At 36.9% G+C, this 18,251-nt stretch overlaps 2 protein-coding genes across 4 annotated transcripts in view; one reads left to right on the top strand and one right to left on the bottom strand.

The window, feature by feature from the left end:
• The window catches only part of LOC121325595 (Fanconi anemia group A protein-like), a 28,502-nt gene extending 26,781 nt beyond the window's left edge, over positions 1 to 1,721 (bottom strand). For both annotated transcript variants that reach the window (XM_041268388.1, XM_041268387.1), the window contains exons 1-2: positions 1,475 to 1,721; positions 712 to 821 (exon numbers count right to left, since the gene is read on the bottom strand). In XM_041268388.1, the coding sequence (XP_041124322.1) occupies positions 712 to 821; positions 1,475 to 1,556 (192 nt within the window). In that variant the 5' untranslated portion in view covers positions 1,557 to 1,721. The remainder of the gene's footprint in view (positions 1 to 711; positions 822 to 1,474) is intronic.
• A 2,535-nt stretch (positions 1,722 to 4,256) lies between these two features.
• The window catches only part of LOC121325729 (protein spire homolog 2-like), a 31,450-nt gene continuing 17,455 nt past the window's right edge, over positions 4,257 to 18,251 (top strand). For both annotated transcript variants that reach the window (XM_041268630.1, XM_041268631.1), the window contains exons 1-3: positions 4,257 to 4,690; positions 9,230 to 9,273; positions 16,304 to 16,666. In XM_041268630.1, the coding sequence (XP_041124564.1) occupies positions 4,288 to 4,690; positions 9,230 to 9,273; positions 16,304 to 16,666 (810 nt within the window). In that variant the 5' untranslated portion in view covers positions 4,257 to 4,287. The remainder of the gene's footprint in view (positions 4,691 to 9,229; positions 9,274 to 16,303; positions 16,667 to 18,251) is intronic.

Genomic DNA, 18,251 nt, shown 5'->3' with positions numbered 1-18,251 from the left:
TAGGGAAAAGCTTTAGAAATTAAAAAAAACAGCAGACATTGATGAATTTTGATACTTTATTTACATGCTATATTTTTGGGACAATGCCATTGCTGGGGTATGTTACAAGGTAATAATGGAGTTTCATTATTTACTGAGGTACAAACCACAACAATGTCACCATTACAATTATACTACAACATATTTATTTATTTACTCAGTTGGCTTGAAATAATCATTGTAGTTCACTGAACGAGTTAAATTTTTGAGAGCAGAGATTGAGTGAACTTGTGTAGCGTTTCATTAGTGTGCAGTGGTTTTAGAACAGGTGTTAATTAGTACCATATTTTCTGTTATTGAGTAACACAGAACAGCTGACCTCCATAGAACACAATAGGAAAGAAGTGTCCAGATGTTGCATAACGTATCATAATAGAGGTGTTTACGGCTTGTATCGTGATTACTGATGTTTCATGAGGCTCAGTCTCAAATAAGTGAAGACCCTTCTGGGGAACAGAATTTTTAACACAATTCCACCGATAACTTCTCTACAGGTATTAGACATATCCCTCCAGAACAATTTAAACTTGCAGCTTGCAGACTTGCCACCTTGAATCAGCGCCAGCCTACACCTTAATCACAGCGTGACAGATGGCGTTTTCATTTTATGTCCAGCTCCTATGAAATGGCTGCAGATCTCTAAAAGCATGTTTGCAGTATCTCCGTACTCACCTCCAGCAGCAGGTCTCCTAGATTCTGATGAATGTTAAGCAACTGAATGGCAGCTTCCTGCAGATCCTGCTCATTTACAGATTGGTGTCTTTTCTTCACTAGCCTAGCAGCTAAAAAACAATACATGCACAATTGACATACCTGTATTTTTGTTTTATTAACATACACTTTCAAGGGGCTGCATTCCACAGAAAGCTAGTGTCCACCTCTCAAAAAGTTCTTACCTGTACTTTTCTTGTTTTTGAAGTTTATTACAGACAGCCTCACAAGCATCTCATTAACCTGAACTCTTTTTTTTTTTTTTTTTTTTTTAATAAGACATACACCCCAAAATTAAACATCTACAGCATTACATAGATAACGACTGCTAAAATATGTATGTAAAATATGTAGCGGGTGGGGTCGGGAGGAGGTCAAGATGTAGGGACAATATACAGCATATACCTGAAATCTAAATACATGTCTATAGTGGTTTTTGTTTTGTATACAGAAAAAAAAACACAATTGTTTTTATGTTAACTATAAATAACTAAGTTTGTAATTTAGGTACACCGGAACCGCTTTTACGATTATACATACGCTGTTTATTCTAACAGCGACGTGGTAGGCAAAATGGAATACTACTCAATGACAGGAAAAATAGAGGAAAGCCCTCTTCGTAAACATTTGAACAATGTTCTGTCATCGTAGTACTCACAGGTACTCGGATACACACACAGCCAGGATGTGATTAGTCAGTTACGGCAGGGTCCAACGTACTCACCAAGCAAAGCAGAAAGGCTTCTCTTCTGGGTTATCGTACTCTGCGAAAAAGACTCTGAGAAAACCGAAGTATCGCCAGACATGTTTACATATTTATCAAGGCTCCTCTTAACATAGTACTAATAATTTTAAAAGAATAAAGAAAACGCTTTTAGTGGTGTGTATGCATTTTATTTCGTTGAGAAACTCAGTACCGTATTATCCTGCTGTTATCCTTATGCACAAAGTTTGCATTATTATTTTTCGCAACTCTCTCTCCCTCTCTAGACTTCCGCAAAAATGCAGTAGCGCGCTCTTTACTATGATTGGTTAGAGGGCTGAATTGTTACTCAACCCTATTGGTTATTGTCTACTTTTAACGCCTTACTGGATGTGGGAATTGTGAAAAATATGTATTGAGTTAACGCTGGGATATTTTGTTAATAGAATAGCTTTGATTAAAAATATGCAATGAAGACTGGTGTCCCATTACGGGTTTTAAAATATATTTTTTTGTTTTTTGTTTTTTACACAAATGGAACACATTTTAAACCATTAACCACAAAAAAAAAATGTGTTTGCATGTTTGTTTTGCTTAGCAGAGATGAAACCAATAACATTATGCTGCTACATTTTTGTCCACATTTTGTCGAGAAGTTCAAGCATGCAGACTGTCTACAGCTCAAAATACCTATACGGAAAGTGAACAAACTGGAAAGCCAACGATGCATTAGTATTCTAGCAACTGCGTTTACCGTTACTAAGGACATCACATTTGTGGATGAAGATGGTCTTAGTGGACTTCCCATTTAACGAGAACTGTTTACCTATAATCGCATGTTTTTGTATTAGCATTCTCCTCGTGAAGGTCATGTTGTCCCAGGAGAGGTGAGGTCAAAGGGCTGAATGTTCGCATGTTTGGGTAAAGAGAGATGATACATTTTTGTTTATGAAACCAAGATCTGGAGGCCAGCAGGTTATTTTGTTACCTGGAGGTGGGTTTTATAAACTTTGTTTAAATAATGTTTTATCACTGGTATTGCTGCGTGGTTATAATGAATCATGTTTTGCCGAGTGTTGACGAGATAAGAGTATATAATGAATTAGCAGAGCTTTGATCCCTCTCAAAAACACGATGAGTTAAACTAGGATAGTAACAGCGCCAGGTTATTCCTGGGATGTTGGGACTAGTTTCAGGGACTGTGTGGGTGGAGCGCTCCTGGGGTCGGAGCTCTGCACGCCTTAGAATTCAGTATGACTCACCCAGATGTATTTACTTTGTGTGAAACCAGTCAACCAGTCCTAAACCTCTGTACATTGGTCATAGTTTGATGACATAATTACATATTATCGACTTAAGAAGGTGTTCCTTTAAGAAAAGAAAAATACACATCTGCCCAACATTCCTAATCACATTTGTGAAAGGTGTAGGTATTCTCCTGTGGATGTGGAGATTGGAGCGTAGATAACCCATTGTTTGGGAACGGTCACAACCCCGTTTACAGTGATATCTTTTGAACTGAGTTAGTTTAAAATCGACGCCCTTCCAATTAAACCTAGAGTTTGAAAAAAAAACTACTCCCATAGACCACACAAGACGCCTTATTCAATTTAGAAGTATCAAGGAAAATGTACAGATTGTTCACGGGAATCTGTTTATGAACAGAGTACCAGTGTAATTGCATGTGATTTCCATTTGCAGGTCGTGTAGTGTTAAAATAAACGGAATGTATGTGTGAAGAGGGTCGGTTTTTAATCCCCTTAAAATGAATTAAGAAACCATTTTATATCTATCTATCTATCTATCTATCTATCTATCTATCTATCTATCTATCTATATATATATATATATATATATATATATATATATATATATATATATACTGAGCATCAAAAGAAACGTATAACCTATTTTGGATAAAATTCACTAGAGGTGATCGAAACATGACAAACTCAGGTGCAGTGACTTTTTACTGTGCTGGTTAACAATTGACATCACAAAGATGCTGCAAAATGATCTGTCGATCTTAGGCAAGGGTTGTGACAGTTGATGTCCCAATTTGTGGCCTTTCATTTACAGAGTATGCCTGGTTATACCGTGTCGCTAGGTTTGAAATTTCTGGCTGTGAGCACCTCTGACAGCGAGCCGCTGCCCTAGTCCAGCCTCCAACATGCCGATTGCACGAAGGCGCTGCTCTCTTGACAGACGTGTAGATTTTTGTGTGTGTGTGATTTTCTTTATTGCTTTTATTCCAGCTTGCAATTCAACAGCTGAAATCACTCCATAGTGTCAATCAACGGTCTCACCAATTATGTGATTAAGTGCATATGCTTCAGTCATAGTGACTCAGCATGTCATCGTCAAGGATGAATGATCGAGTGATAAAAAAGGAAACAAAAACATTTCATCATGTCCATCATTTATATACCTTTTTTTTTTTTTTTTTTTTTTTTCGAAAATAAATGTTATAATAGTGATACGTTTATTTTGATGCTCGAGATATATATATAATATATATTAAGCTCGAGCATCAAAATTGACATACGTACAATATATATATCTATATTATATATATTATATATATATATATAATATATATATATTATATATATATATATATATAAGGAATAGATATCATCCCCTTATCTATAGTCAGCACACAGATTGCGTAAAATCGATTTATATGCGTCTCCAGCACAGCACTGTGCTGCGTCGAAACTGTGGCTGCAGTGTGAATTGCAGTGGGCAGTCTCTTTGCAGCTGTGGGCTGGACTTTCTCGTTTTACCAGCAGCCGCTGATTGACATTCCAGCAGATCAAAGCCAGCATTCGTTCATGAATCATTGCTGTAATGGAAACCCGAAGCTGCATCAGTTGCAAGGCTTTGTGAAAGGAAAAACATGGCTCCTTGGCTGTTGGAATAATGGAGAAGCAGCAGAAATGGCCAGATCAGCGAGCGGCAACAGCGACAGCAACGACACCGTGTCTCCCCAAGACCGGGCTGAGGTTCGGGAGCTGTACGACCCAAAGGAGCTGTCATTGGAAGAAGTGCTGAAATCCTACGAACAGCCCATTAATGAAGAACAAGCATGGGCGGTGTGCTACCAGTGCTGCCGGGGATTAAGTCAGCTCCTCCCGGGAGAGGACCAACGTGAGTTCGGGAGAGTCAAGGATCCTGGATCTATATTGTTGCACAAGGATGGGACAGTCACCTTGTATAGGGATCAAAGTACCCAAGGTAAGTAAAGTGAGCGGTCAATAATCGTTTTTAATTAAATCAATAGTATAACAATAGAAGGTATGCCTTTTGTTTCATTAACTCCAGTATATTGTTTTATTTGTCAGTTCTATTTATTTATTTATTTATTTATTTATTTATTTATTTATTGTTTTTTAATTCAATGGGTTGTTTAAAAAAATATAGGGTACAGAATAAACAAACATCGGATTTCAACGCGGGTTGAACAATTTTATACTTTCGGTTTTCCTGTATGTTTTATTATTGCTGCTAAAATATTACATAAACTGGGAAAACGATGAATTATTTACTAAGCACAGCATTTCAAAATTGCTGTACTGTGTTTTGGGGTTAAATATGTCTGGCCCTACATATTTTGTGTAGTTTTGTATCTGCTTTGGACAGAGTTGGCATCTCATAATTATATTATTGAAAATCCCACTGTGTACAAGTGACATATCTAAACTGGTTTATGCCAGGTATGGACTAATTTAATCCATGCTGACATTAACTGAAGGTAAACAAACCAGAGAATATATCTCCTCAGCTCCCTCTGAAAAAATAAGATGGATTTTAAATAGATGGATTTTTTTATTGACACAGAATAATGTATCATTTGCCAGTCTATTTACAGTATTATTCACCGTTATATGTAACTATAACGTAGATACCGTAGGGTAGCCAAAGTTCAAGTTTGCATTGATTACTGTTAAAAAACAAACAAAAAAAAAAACAACATATTAAACACATGATATTATATACAGTTGTTAATTTCGAAACTAAACGAAAACATTTATTGTATCTTTGGATTTGTTTGTTCAGTTCTGTGGGTTAAATAGTGTGTGTGTGTGTGTGTGTGTGTGTGTGTGTGTGTGTGTGTGTATATATATATATATGTGTATGCATATATTCATTGGTTCTATGCATTTGCTGTATTCTCTGGACTGAGCTGGATGTACATCCATGTTCAATTGAGTCTCCTGCAGCACTAGTATTTTTAGCAACTGAGGTGGTTAATGCAAAAAAAGGTTTCCCCTATAAGATACACTGGTGTTTTTCAGGGCAGGCTTGTAATTGTAGAAAGTAGATCAGTACTGGTTTTCAGGTCATGGGTCATAGATCAAAGTCATGAATTTGGACTGTTGGGATGGAGCGTTCATCCTCTGCTGGTAGTTAATCGCTGTTTGGTTCGTTACCAAAGCAACATTACAATAAGAGTCCAGCGATAAAAGCACGACAGCGAAAACATTAAAAACAAGTACAAGAAACCAAGGCAGCTAGCTACACCCCCTTGTCTATTTAATCACCATTTCAGCCAAATGTTTGACTAGAAAACCTTTTCAGTTTTATTTTATGTTCCACTCAACAGCAACAAAAAAAAGCATCATTGCTCGGCCACAACCTTATGAAATATACTGTGTTCATTATTATTCAAACCGTGGGAAGCAATGTCTTTAAACCTGTTATAATATAATGAGAATCCAGCGCCGATTTACACAACCCTATGAGTCCTCAACTCCTTACAGCTGAAATTGTGACAGTTATTCAGTGACATATTGAAATTCAGTCTTTCATCCCCTCAATGGGAAATATAGTTACCCGAGATGCAATAAATGTCTAATATTGTGGAACTCCTCTGAAACAATTTTTTTTTTGTTGACTGATATGAAATCATGTAGAATACATTCACTTTAAAGAAAATGTTTTTGTTTGGTGGTGTAACGACATACTCAAATGGGACGATACGGATCATGATAGACAGGTGGCGATTCGATATGTATCCAGATACATGTGGTGGTCCAAATTGGCTACTTGAATGATGCATCAAATGAGCATTTAACAATGGACTACTTTGTTAAACAACAAAAATTTAAATGAGATAGGGAGGGTACTTATTCATTCCGACTATAAAAAAAAAAAAAATAATACAATATACATTTATTTTTATATAGCACCCTTCATGCCATGGCATCTCAGAGCACTGTACAAAGTTAAAACACTCCAGTGACAACCAATTGTATAAAAGCACACAAAAAAGTATGTTTCTAATTTATATGCTTATTCATTCAAGAACCACTTGGTGAACTACAATGCGCTTTATTGTGGTTTTGTTCTTGTCATGATGCAAGCAATACCTTTATTACTGGAAATAATGTTATACTATATATAATATATATATATATATATATATATATATATATATATATATATATATATATATATATATATATAAATATCATGTACACCTGTATTCCTTGTTATGTACTGTATGATTCTTTTCAAGTAGGGAATGAGTAATCATTTAAACTTTGTATAGTTCCAAGTACCACACTTTAAGGTAATTTAACCTTTTTTAAAGGTTACTTAAACCTAGTCTTTAGAAAACATTCTCCAAAGTCATTTATTTTGCTGCTGCTGTTGTTTTCTTGACCTTACTTTCACTTGAAGGCCGAACTTGTCTGTCTGAGGGGTTTCCTCGTTCCATTCACTTCCTGAGTTGAAGGTTGTAAGACCCCCTCTGATCTTTTTCTCTGCGTAGAATGGAAGTGTAAGACACTTCGTACTAAAAATTAAAACACAGGAATAAAGAGCTTTATGGCATGAAAAAATTGTAGCTTTGTTTCAAGTTCATTACTGAAAGTAAAATATACGTTTACTGTTTTAATGTTGAATATACTTGAACTCTGGCTGCCCTGCTGTAACTACATTCTAGTTATATGTAAAAGTGACATAAACAGAGAAAGATATAAACGCTGGCCCGTTTTCAGTTTTCTCAAAAGTACAAGGTTATTTCTGACATTGCTGAATGACAACCACAATGTCAGCGTTCTAATTTGAATGCATTTCTCAGCTGTATGGCCCTGCTTGTCAAGTTTGTTGGCAGTGGGAAGCAAGAGCAAAGAAAATGTGATGCACTTGATTTAAAAAAAAAAAAAAAAAAAACCTGCAGCAAAGGCTGGGCCAGTTTTAACAAGGATTTCCTAAATAGCTTTTACTTTTTAAGTTTCTGTTGTTGGAAAATCATTTATTGGGACTGGTTGACAGACTGTATTTCATAGTAACTGTGTTTTACCACACATTGGACAGGTTTTATAGCCTGTGTTTTTAAAACTAGGTGTTTCCTCAGCAGCACTAGAAATGTCCAATCTGTATTGGCAGCTGTGTACCATGTAAGTTGGTACAATCAAGGTTTTTTGATCCGTTTGCAGTAAATGGTGGGGTAGATCTATGTCGTTTAAGGGGTACTTTAATGTTTTAAAGAGGAAATCAGGTTTAGCATCACTGCTGATTTGAAATACATAAAACTAATTTATGTCCAAGCTTTCAGTATGATTAACAGTCTAGTGGCTTAGACACTGTCTTAGAGTGTTGCAGTACTAATTTTGAAACAAAACGGAATTAGGTTTCCATGAAAGAGTTATGGCTAAATGCGGGTTCTGAGCTGAAGATAATAGCTCTTGGGGGAATTTTAACTATGGTATCTGCTCCTTTCTTTAAAGGTGTTCTACAGTAGTGTTAAAAGATGATGCATGTGTTGACTTGCTATGCAATCAGGGATTATGTAATGATTGTATGTATATGCAGATGTATGTGGGTGATCCCTTTCATTTTATGCATCACATTTTTAAAGAATGTGCTTCTGTGATGCAGGGTTATAATGATGCAGCAAACCAGCATGGGAAAGCCAGGTGTATTTCTTGACCATACGGCACCTGCACTCTTCATGTGCAATGAGTTTCATTTTCTAGCCCTCTATCTTTTTTCATGGATACCTGCTTTAGGTCCAGAATCACTGTTGAGCCCTCTTGAGTTGTCTTGGGCTAGTCGACGAAAATCCAAAGGTGCCCACTTGAAGACCCCAGTGATGTACCTTATTAAGCTCAATCCAACATGACAGCCTTCTGATGCGCTGGGGAAACCGCACTGTGGTTGATCCCCAAAGCCAGCATCGCAGCCATTGTGTGTGCTGATGCGCTGGGGAAGCAAAATATGCTGATCCCTGGAGCCAGCATTAAACTCCAGCTATTAACACCAGACAGAAGGATATCTACATCATCAGGTAGAAAGACCCTTCAGTCCCTTAGTTGGAGTACAGTATAAATATGGATCAGTCCTTGGTGTTGAAGGATTCTTTCATGGACAACTACCAGCATGTGACCAAAATCCCTACAAACTGTATTGATATCATCTTTAAAAACAAGACCATTTTTTATATATTTGCATATGACAGTATGTGTGAAGAGTACTTTTTAGCAGTGGCTAGTTATTTTGAGCTTTATACATATTAAACAATTTTACAAGGACAGTGGTTGGCCAAATAATTCATATTCTTTGTTATGGCAATAGCCAAAAGAAGGCAACACCTGGAAACAATAGAAGGAATTGGAATCCAATCCCAAACCAGGAAAAGAGAATCAAAATGGGCAGCATGAAATCTGCATATTAGTTAAAATAAAGAGGGGCTGCTCGGAGGGGAGGGGTGGAGGGATGTTTGATTTAAAATATAGTTATGTGACTTTTTTTTATTTTATTTTTCAGATGCGAAAAGCAAACACTCCGAGCAGGCAACTTCAGACGGGCAGGTAAGTGTCTTTATTACAGACCAAAGTTCAGCAGCTTGTGGCACAGATTCTTAAGTATTTAATTCATCCAGGAAATGTTTAGTGTTTTTTTTGTTTTTAACTCCTGGTGTCAGTTACGAAAGCTGTCAAATAATCCTAGTTATTCGCCAGACAGCTTTAAACTCTACAAGCGAAATCAATCCGTTTCAACAGCCTTTGCAAGAATTTATAAAAACAGCTCTGTGTGGACAACGCCCAATTCAAGTATATTGTGAGCAGACATCTTAGTTTTGGCCTTTTCAGATTGTTTTAATCGCATAGTTTTGAAGTGAATTTATTTTACTAATGGGCCATTCCATATTATGAGTAGAACTCTTCTTGTTAACTGTATTCAAGTTATTTTCAAGTCATTGTCATCTCCGGGCATTTCTTCCTCTTATGTCAGCTCAACTCAAGAGTGTCCATTAGTTCTGCAGCATAAATGATCTACAGTATGTGCCAAACTATTTAGTTGAGTGGCATTCAATCAGATATTGGCTGGGATGTTTTAAAAGTGATAACATATGGGCATTGTAGCTGGATATACCAGTAGTGAAACACACATTGATGGAGCATGGTGGAGTTTCCAGGCTGCTACAACAATTAAAGTACAGTTTATACAGTAGCACCATCTGTAACCAAGACTTGTCCACACACACTGGAGAGATTCATGTAGTCATTGTACTGAAAATTGGTTTTTATTAAAGGTGGTGCTGTTAGTGGTCCATATAATCCACATCTTGGGTGCATATTTTTTTAATACAAAATGGTTTATCCAAAATTGCCCAGTTTAATACAGGTGCATTAGTCATGTTGTGTACCTGCAGCTAAAACTGTTTAGAATGTAAGAAATCTCAAATGACTGACCACCATGTCCAGTCAGGTGCTGGATGTATGGTTTCTAGTAACTAGTATAATCTGGAGAGGTAATTTGGCACAACTGAAAGGGCAGCTGGTGCATATTTTATGTGCAATTACATACTGCATAGTAATTTCAACCAGTCCAGGTTTTACTACAAGCTTGATTAGCTACAGTGTCTTATTAAACTGGCATGCCAGACAAAGCCCTCTGCCACCCATTTCATCTCTCTCTGGTTACAGTAGCCTGATGCAGCTTTTCACTGTTTTGGGGGAGGTGTAATGATAGATAAAAATAATAATGAAATGGCATTTCCAGTCTCTCTGCCGCTCCACTCTCTGTGGTTCATTATCTAGCAGAAAATGTCATCTGTATCAGATATTAGTGCTTCAGAAATGCAGCAATCACGAAGAATTACATTGCTTAACAGTAGTTAATTTAATTTATTTATTTTTTTTACCAATCTTAGCGTCATCTGTGATTTAGTTGTAAAGTTGTTATATCTAATCTTGGCTTTGAATGGAATGATGACCTTTGCGTGCAAGGAAGAGGGTTGCTTAGCAAGATAATGACACTGCTTTTAAACTATGCACTCGATTGTGTTGTGTAATCAAGTGTGAGTTGTTTGAGTAATCTTTAGTAAAACTGTATTAGCCATGTGTTAGTCAATATAAAGGTCCAGAGTTCAGTAATTATAAATCATGACATATCCCTAAGTCATCTTTATCTCCATTTCACTCAGTAGTGGACTTGCATTTCTGTGTACAGGTACTTTGTTACAACACAGTACAAAAACACATGCGTCGTTCGTTCAGTTTAGAGCCCATAATTGATGCACTGAATACCTTTACATAAAGACAACCCCAGGGTAATTCAGTAGTGTTCTATAATGAAAAAACAAAACGTGTGCATATTTGTGAACTTCACACATTTGATTGCTATAGGCTTTTATTGTCTTGCACTAACATTGCTAGTTGTAAACAGAACACTATGAGGTGGTTTCAAAAATACAGATTAACATCTTGCATTCATTTACCTAAAGTAATGTTAGGTAGTCCAAGATTAGTATATAACTACAGCAAAAGAACATAGTTCATTAAAGAATAAGTAGTGAGGCTCTGAAAATTAAAGTGTCATACATTGCCACGTGTTGCTACAACTGTTAAATAAACGTACCTGTAATTTATTTATTTTCATTGTTAACATCCTGACAACTTTTTACACTTCATAACTTTTAAATCATATTTCAAAGCTCTTTTCAAAATGTCCGCTCTAGTGCACTGATAGTGTAAGGATAATTGGCCACATTGTCAAACAGGTAACACAGCAATAACGATCCATGATGTGGTACAGAACAGAAAAGCCACAGCACTTGTTGTGTTTCTTTTACTTATTTATTTATTTTTTTAAAATTGAGAGGACAGATCTTCGAAACAGAGTTTAAAGTTATAATAAGTTGTCATGAGGTTAGCAATGAAAAGAAAAGTTACAGGTACGTTATTTAAACAACTGTAGCGAAATGTGGGGATGTACAACGCTATGTTTTTCGGAACCCCGCTACTTACTCTTTAAAAGTCTGTGTATGCAGGTGTTTTGCCATCTGAATAAATTGGCTCTAAACTGTTCCCCTAAGGTTGCTTTTGAACATTGTGCCTTAACGTAAACTTTTCTGTAATGAGAAATGGAACCCCTGCAACTTTCAAATTTACAGAAATGTTTATTATTCACAACCAATGCGTTTGCTGCAGTCAGTGATTACCACTGACGGGAGTTATGGATTGAACCTGCACTGTCACTGCCAAGTGCTAACTGACACCAGATAAAGTTTCAAAGAGTACACCCCTGTAAACTATGTAGCATTCATTTGTAGATAACTAATGATGAAAGAGACAAATGTGTTAAACCAGTATTGTAGGTCTACAAATATATTTTTAAAAGATTATTTGCACTGTAAATAACCCATGTATACTATTGCATATTCTTTTACATGCATGTAGGTATTTTATAAATATTGTATATCATTTAAATACGTAATTATTGTAGTGGTTCTAGTTTAAAATCATACTGTATACAGCAGACAGTAAAACAATGATGATTAAATATCGGGAGGTCTGAATGACTTGGGCAGATAAACTTAATTGGAATGGCTGGAATACTAGACATTGAATAATTGTTTTTTGCTTTGGGGCCCCTGTCAAGTCTCTGGGGACCCCCAGCCCCCTTCATTCCCAGCATCAAGTGCAAGGTTCTCTTCAAGACCGGAACATGACAGGGTGTTTGTCATTAGAGACCTTGCTAAGCTGGTTTTCAGTGGCCAAACAAAGCTATCCACTTACTGCTGTGAAGAAGCTGGATTGCTATGTTCTTGTAAACCACCTGCATTTCATGGCAATCCTATAAATTGGACCTAGACAAAAGTGTGTTTTTCTCTGTTTGCCGTGCTGTGACCTCTTACCAGTTGCACTGAGGCCAGTAAATCAATTATAGTCTATTTTAATGGCTCCCAAAAAGCAGTTTTTTCTACTAGAAAGCATTTTTTTTTCCCAGGTAGTTTGTATTGTTATGCTTAAATTAATTCACAAAAAGTTTCATAAACATTACTTGGAAACCAATTTATAACTATAATGGTTATATAGTGTGAAGTTTTACACTTGCTGTTTTTATTACCTGTTTTCTTACTTAAAATAGGTTTCATTACAACAAAGTTAATTCTACAACCACTAACATGTTCCCATCCAGACCACTGAATGACTGCAACAGTCTTTTAAAGCATATATTAGGCTCGTGTGAAAAAGTCTTAGGTTTGGAATCAGATTGTGCTAAACTAATTTACACTACTTCTCTACATGCCTGTTAGAATTTCAGGAAAAACCGCAAAGCAACACAGGTATGCCAGGTTAAAGGTTAAATGTATCTTTACTTTTGACGCTTTTATTGTGGTTCCTGTTTTTGTGTGTCTGTTTTTACAACACAACTAGCGAACAATGAATAAAACAAGACGAACAGAAAAAGGGAACGTTTTTTGAGATAACGGATCTAGCTGTGCATAATGGTTGCTCTCCCCACTGTGTTGCTCCCCACTGTATTGCTTCAGACAGTGTGACAAACCAGGCTAATCATGCCATACAGTGGTCCCCGTGCCTGCTGAGGATCTTGAACTTTCTTCACATCAACCCTATCAGTTCTGACACACAGCAGCAGTGTGCTGCAAAAAAAGACCCTCCTGTTAATAATGTGTAATCTCGTATGCCAGAACTTTACAGCTGACTTCACAATTGATTCATTACCTTGAACCCAACTGACACACACATAAAACGTGCAGTGGTATGTGTTTTTCACAGTAGGCCTGTTAGGGCAGCACGTTTATTACAGCAGGAGACTCTCTCAACCGTATCTTCTCAGGTACTTTTGTTTTTCTTCTGTTTTGGTTGCTCATATGTAGATGTCCTTTATCCGAATAGTCGACAGAGCAGTGAAAGAGCAAACCTTACATTTACTATCCTTTAAATAGACAGGGGTTAATAGAATTGATGTAAAATGCGCTGTTTTGCTTCAGTGAATCGTATTAGCCTGTAATCTACGCCAGGAATGATGGAGAAAGATATGTTGGTATGCCCTGATATGTTCAACCCATACTGTTACTAGATAGCAAACCAGAAAAAAATACCTACCTGAGAAAGATCAATCAATTTTATTTTTAAGTAGCACCTTTCCTGGAGAACATCTAAAAGCGCAGATGATGGGATGTGTTCACGGCACACATTATTCATTTTCATTTATGTACATTTTCACTGTAATTTCAGTATTCCCATGGTTTTTGTAATGAATTTGTCATACTGTAGTTCACAGAGGGTTACCTGGTTTAATATGCTTTACCATACCACTTTGGTTTCACATTTTGTTAACTATATGTCACCATGCTTTCACTGTGCAGAATTACACTTTACTATGCTTTTACTGTTGTACCCTTTCATAAGGCATTGCTGTGCGACATTAGATCATTCTAAAAGCTTATTGCTTCAAACAAGTGAATTAGAAAAACTTTTAAACGTTTTCTTCTATGTCTTGTAGTGGTTTGTAAGCATTAAGATTGAAGGTGCAGGGATTTTATTTTTTAATTTTAAATTTTTTTCTTAAAATAGGACAGGAGGAAATTACACTCAGGTATGCATCTGTAGTAGCTGGTTGTATTGAAATTGTATAATGGCGCATGTGACGATTTGGTTGGTTATTTTGAGGTGCGGCACTTCTAAAACCATTAGAAGTGAAACGTCATGCAACATACCTGCTGTACACACCCCTAGTATAAACAAAGCTCAAAACGCTACATTCTTTTGAATACGTAAAGGAAACGCCCACGTTTCAGGATTTAAAAAATAATACTGAAACCAACATATTTGTCAGGGGCAGGGCGAATAAGTTTCTGGTTGAACTAAATTTTACTTTAATAGCTAAAGCTGTAGTACAAATATATTCTGTTTTAACTCCAAAATAAAATTCCTTGTTTGTTACTAAAGTGAGCAGATCATGAGTGTACTGTACAGTAAACGCTATATTTTCTTTGTGGGTTTGCGTGTCCTTTTAAACGTAATAAAACATAAAGGAATATGCATTATTGTTTCTGTGTTTGAATCGTCTCATTGGTATTGCAGTATGTTCTGTTGTCTGGACATTTCACTAGAAGTCGTTGTGTAAATAACATGTTATTGAATATTTTGTAATCTCATCAGTAGTGCCATTTTCCAGCCCAAAAATGGTAAGAAAGTCCTGTGATATTTCATCTAAGAAAAGTATAAGGTGCTGTACTACTTTTCCTGTGAACTGCTTGTTCCATAATAACAGGGTGTGAATAGCCCAGCCATGCATTACGTTCCCTTTAAAGTGCTGAGAGCAAGGTAAAACAAGTATGATCTCATTTCAATCTATTCCCATTAGTACAATTACATTAGGAAATTTGCAGTATCATTTCGGATAATTCTTTTTGAAAAAGTGCTTGCTGAACCATAAGGCACTCCTTGGTAGGCTGCTTTAAATAGTCGAATATTCCTTTAGTTCTGCAACTGATACTGTATTTCCAAAACAATTTGCACTTGTTTGAGTTGTGTATTAGAATCTGGCCCTGGTTTGCCATCTGTATGAAACCACTTTTTTAAATTTTTTATGCTACGTCATTTTGAAAGTGGTAATGAAATAACATAGATTGACAATAATTTAAATTCCGTTCATGGCAACTGCTGAAACCACGAGATTGCCATTCACTTAAAATGACACATGTTTCTCTACTTGTGATAACTGTTGTTTTCAACACTTTTATATGTCACTTTCTTTAGTGCTGAAAGGGTAACGTAATATCATTTTTTTTTAAATGTGCTTTTTTATTTGAAAATGTAGTCTACAGAGTACTGTGTGTATCCTCCTTCATGGTTTATTGCCACCTCTTAGCTAGGTGATAATAAAGTTGAGCGCTTTGTCCACACAGCAAGCCCAATGCATTCCCTGTGTGTAGCAAACACTTCAGCGATTCTATTACATTTCGAAGAGGAAAAGCGTGTGTTTATTTAGTAGTTATACTTATCAGTGTACAGGCTGTACGTTTTTGCTAGGCAATGTGAAGGGTAAACACAATGATAACATATGACTTAAATAAGTAAATAAATATAGAAGCTAGATAATGGATCTTGGTGAGATATTGGATGTTTGCGAGGCCTGAGTGGTTTTATAGAACTGTCTACTTTTATTGAATTTGTTTACTGTTTCTAATGCAAATCTAGGAATTCCTGTATTTGGCTGTAAATTGAACTCCCAAATAATTGTTGTAGGATAGTGGTATCTTTTTGTACACTTTAGGACAGATGGTGGCACCATTTTTAAGGGTCACGTTTAAGATAATCCCTTTTTACCTGATGTGGCTGGAGAAAAAGGTTAATTAGACTAAAAATATCTGAATATTGAGATTTAAAAAAAACAAAAAAATGTATTGTTTCTTAACCTGGGGACTTCAAAGAGCTACACATGTAATTTACCTAGGCACGGATTGTTGTATTACAAACTATGCTATGTTATAGCAGTTCATCCTGTGTGTTGATTCAAGACTATCCACACACACATTATCATTTTGTTGGATTTTAATTAAATATTTTATTCCCCCTGTAGATTGTGCAGTCCCTGGGCTTCGCCATCTACCGTGCGCTGGACTGGGGCCTGGACGAGAGCGAGGAGCGGGAGCTGAGCCCCCAGCTGGAGCAGCTTATCGACCTCATGGCCAACGGGGATAGCGAGGGGGGCAGCAGCGGCACGGCAGACGAGGGCTACAGCGGGCAGGAGGAAGAGGAGGAGCCTGAGTCAGAGGTCCCGCCCCGCACCATGCGCTCCTTCCACCAGGTGATGGCAGTGTGTGCTGCCCGACTCTCCAACCCCTCTGAGGCCCAGACCCACTACCAAGCCGTCTGCCGAGCCCTCTTTGTGGAGACCTTGGAGCTCCAGACCTTCCTCATCAAGATCAAGAACGCCAAGGAGGTACAGATGGCTTTGAAGAATAAGTAGCAGGGTTCCGACAATTTATAAATAACGTACCTGTCATTTTTTTTCTTTTCCTTGTTCACGTCACGTTCACGTACAGCTTTTTACACTTATAACTTTGAAGTCTGTTTCAAAGCTCTTTTCAGAATGGCCTCTGTAGTGCACTGGAGTTTGAGATCAGTCTTCTAAATCACCGCAGGAAGAGTGATAAAAAAAAAAAAAAAACAGAAGTGCTCTGGTTTTTCTGTTCTGCACCACATCATGGCTCGTTATTGCTGTGTTACCTGTTTGACAATGTGGGCAATAATCCTTCCACTATCAGTGCACTAGAGAGATCATTTTGAAAAGAGCTTTGAACAGACTTTAACGTCAAGTGTAAAAAGTTGTCAGGATGTTAACAATGAAAAGAAAAATTACAGGCACGTTATTTAAACAGATGTAGCAACACATGGGGACATGTAACGCTATATTTTTCGGGAACCCCGCTACTTTCTCTTTCAGTTGTTTATTGCTAGTTTTAACAGACCATGATTAGCACTGCTCTGTCTAAATAGTCCAAGATTGGTGCAAATCCAGGTCTGTGAAACCCACTATTATTGTCACTCCACAATGTTGGTGCAGAAGTTTAATCTTACCTGGATTTTGACCAGATATTTTCTTCTACATTAAGTCATATATAGCTTTTTTGTGGGGAAATGTTTTTGTGTACAATAGTCCAAATCACAGTACAGATGTTTTTAACTGGAATACTGACCCATAGTCAGGAAGCCTTGGCAAGTCTAGAAAGCTGACTGCATTTAGGTCAGCGCTAATCCAAGGTGGATAGAGCGCTGACTTGGGGGTTAAAACAGCCAGATTAGAGCAAAAAGCTGGCGAAGGCCTAAGCAAGTTCACATATCCTTTTAAACTGCACATCAAACAAGTTTGCCATGTTTAAATGGGGCATTCCATGGAGACAGAACTGCGTGCAAATCATTATTAGGTAATGTGCTCTTCCTTGTACGAAAGACATTTCATCATAATAAGTCACAGTGAATTTCACATCTCCATTAGGTGTGAATGCTATGTGCCGAGATAAACAAGTACTTACCTCTCAGACTGGGAAGGGTTAGAGGGTGGTAAAGAGCTGGCACATTCTAGTCTTCCTGCTTAAAGTATGAGGAAATTCAAACCTTTCTGTGTTCATTTTGTTTTGTTTTTTTACAATAAAAGTGTGCAATCTAATTGTGGTAGACCAATCCGACCTGTTAAAGTAATCTGCAATAAAAGTTAATTTGTCTGAAAAGTACAAAGAGAACTTTAAGCAGTTTGTACACCCATTACACAACACTTGTTTATGAATTATGTAATGTTTTCACCATTGAGTCTTGTTTTGTCATTTGGCCTTCTGGATTCGTTGACATAGCCTGGATTAATTGTGTATTCTCCCACCTCCTAAAGCCTGTGAAAAAACAAGTGGATTAAAACTCTTAAGAGTAACAGATCTATAAAAAAGAAATAAAGTAACAGATATATAGATAAACAAAGTAAATATGGACAACTCAAAACCAATTAAATAGATAGAAGACTAAAGGATTGCTTA

This window comes from Polyodon spathula, chromosome 13, assembly GCF_017654505.1.
Source record: "Polyodon spathula isolate WHYD16114869_AA chromosome 13, ASM1765450v1, whole genome shotgun sequence".
In the NCBI taxonomy this organism is placed as follows: domain Eukaryota; kingdom Metazoa; phylum Chordata; class Actinopteri; order Acipenseriformes; family Polyodontidae; genus Polyodon; species Polyodon spathula.
This window is presented reverse-complemented; position numbering and strand designations above follow the sequence as displayed.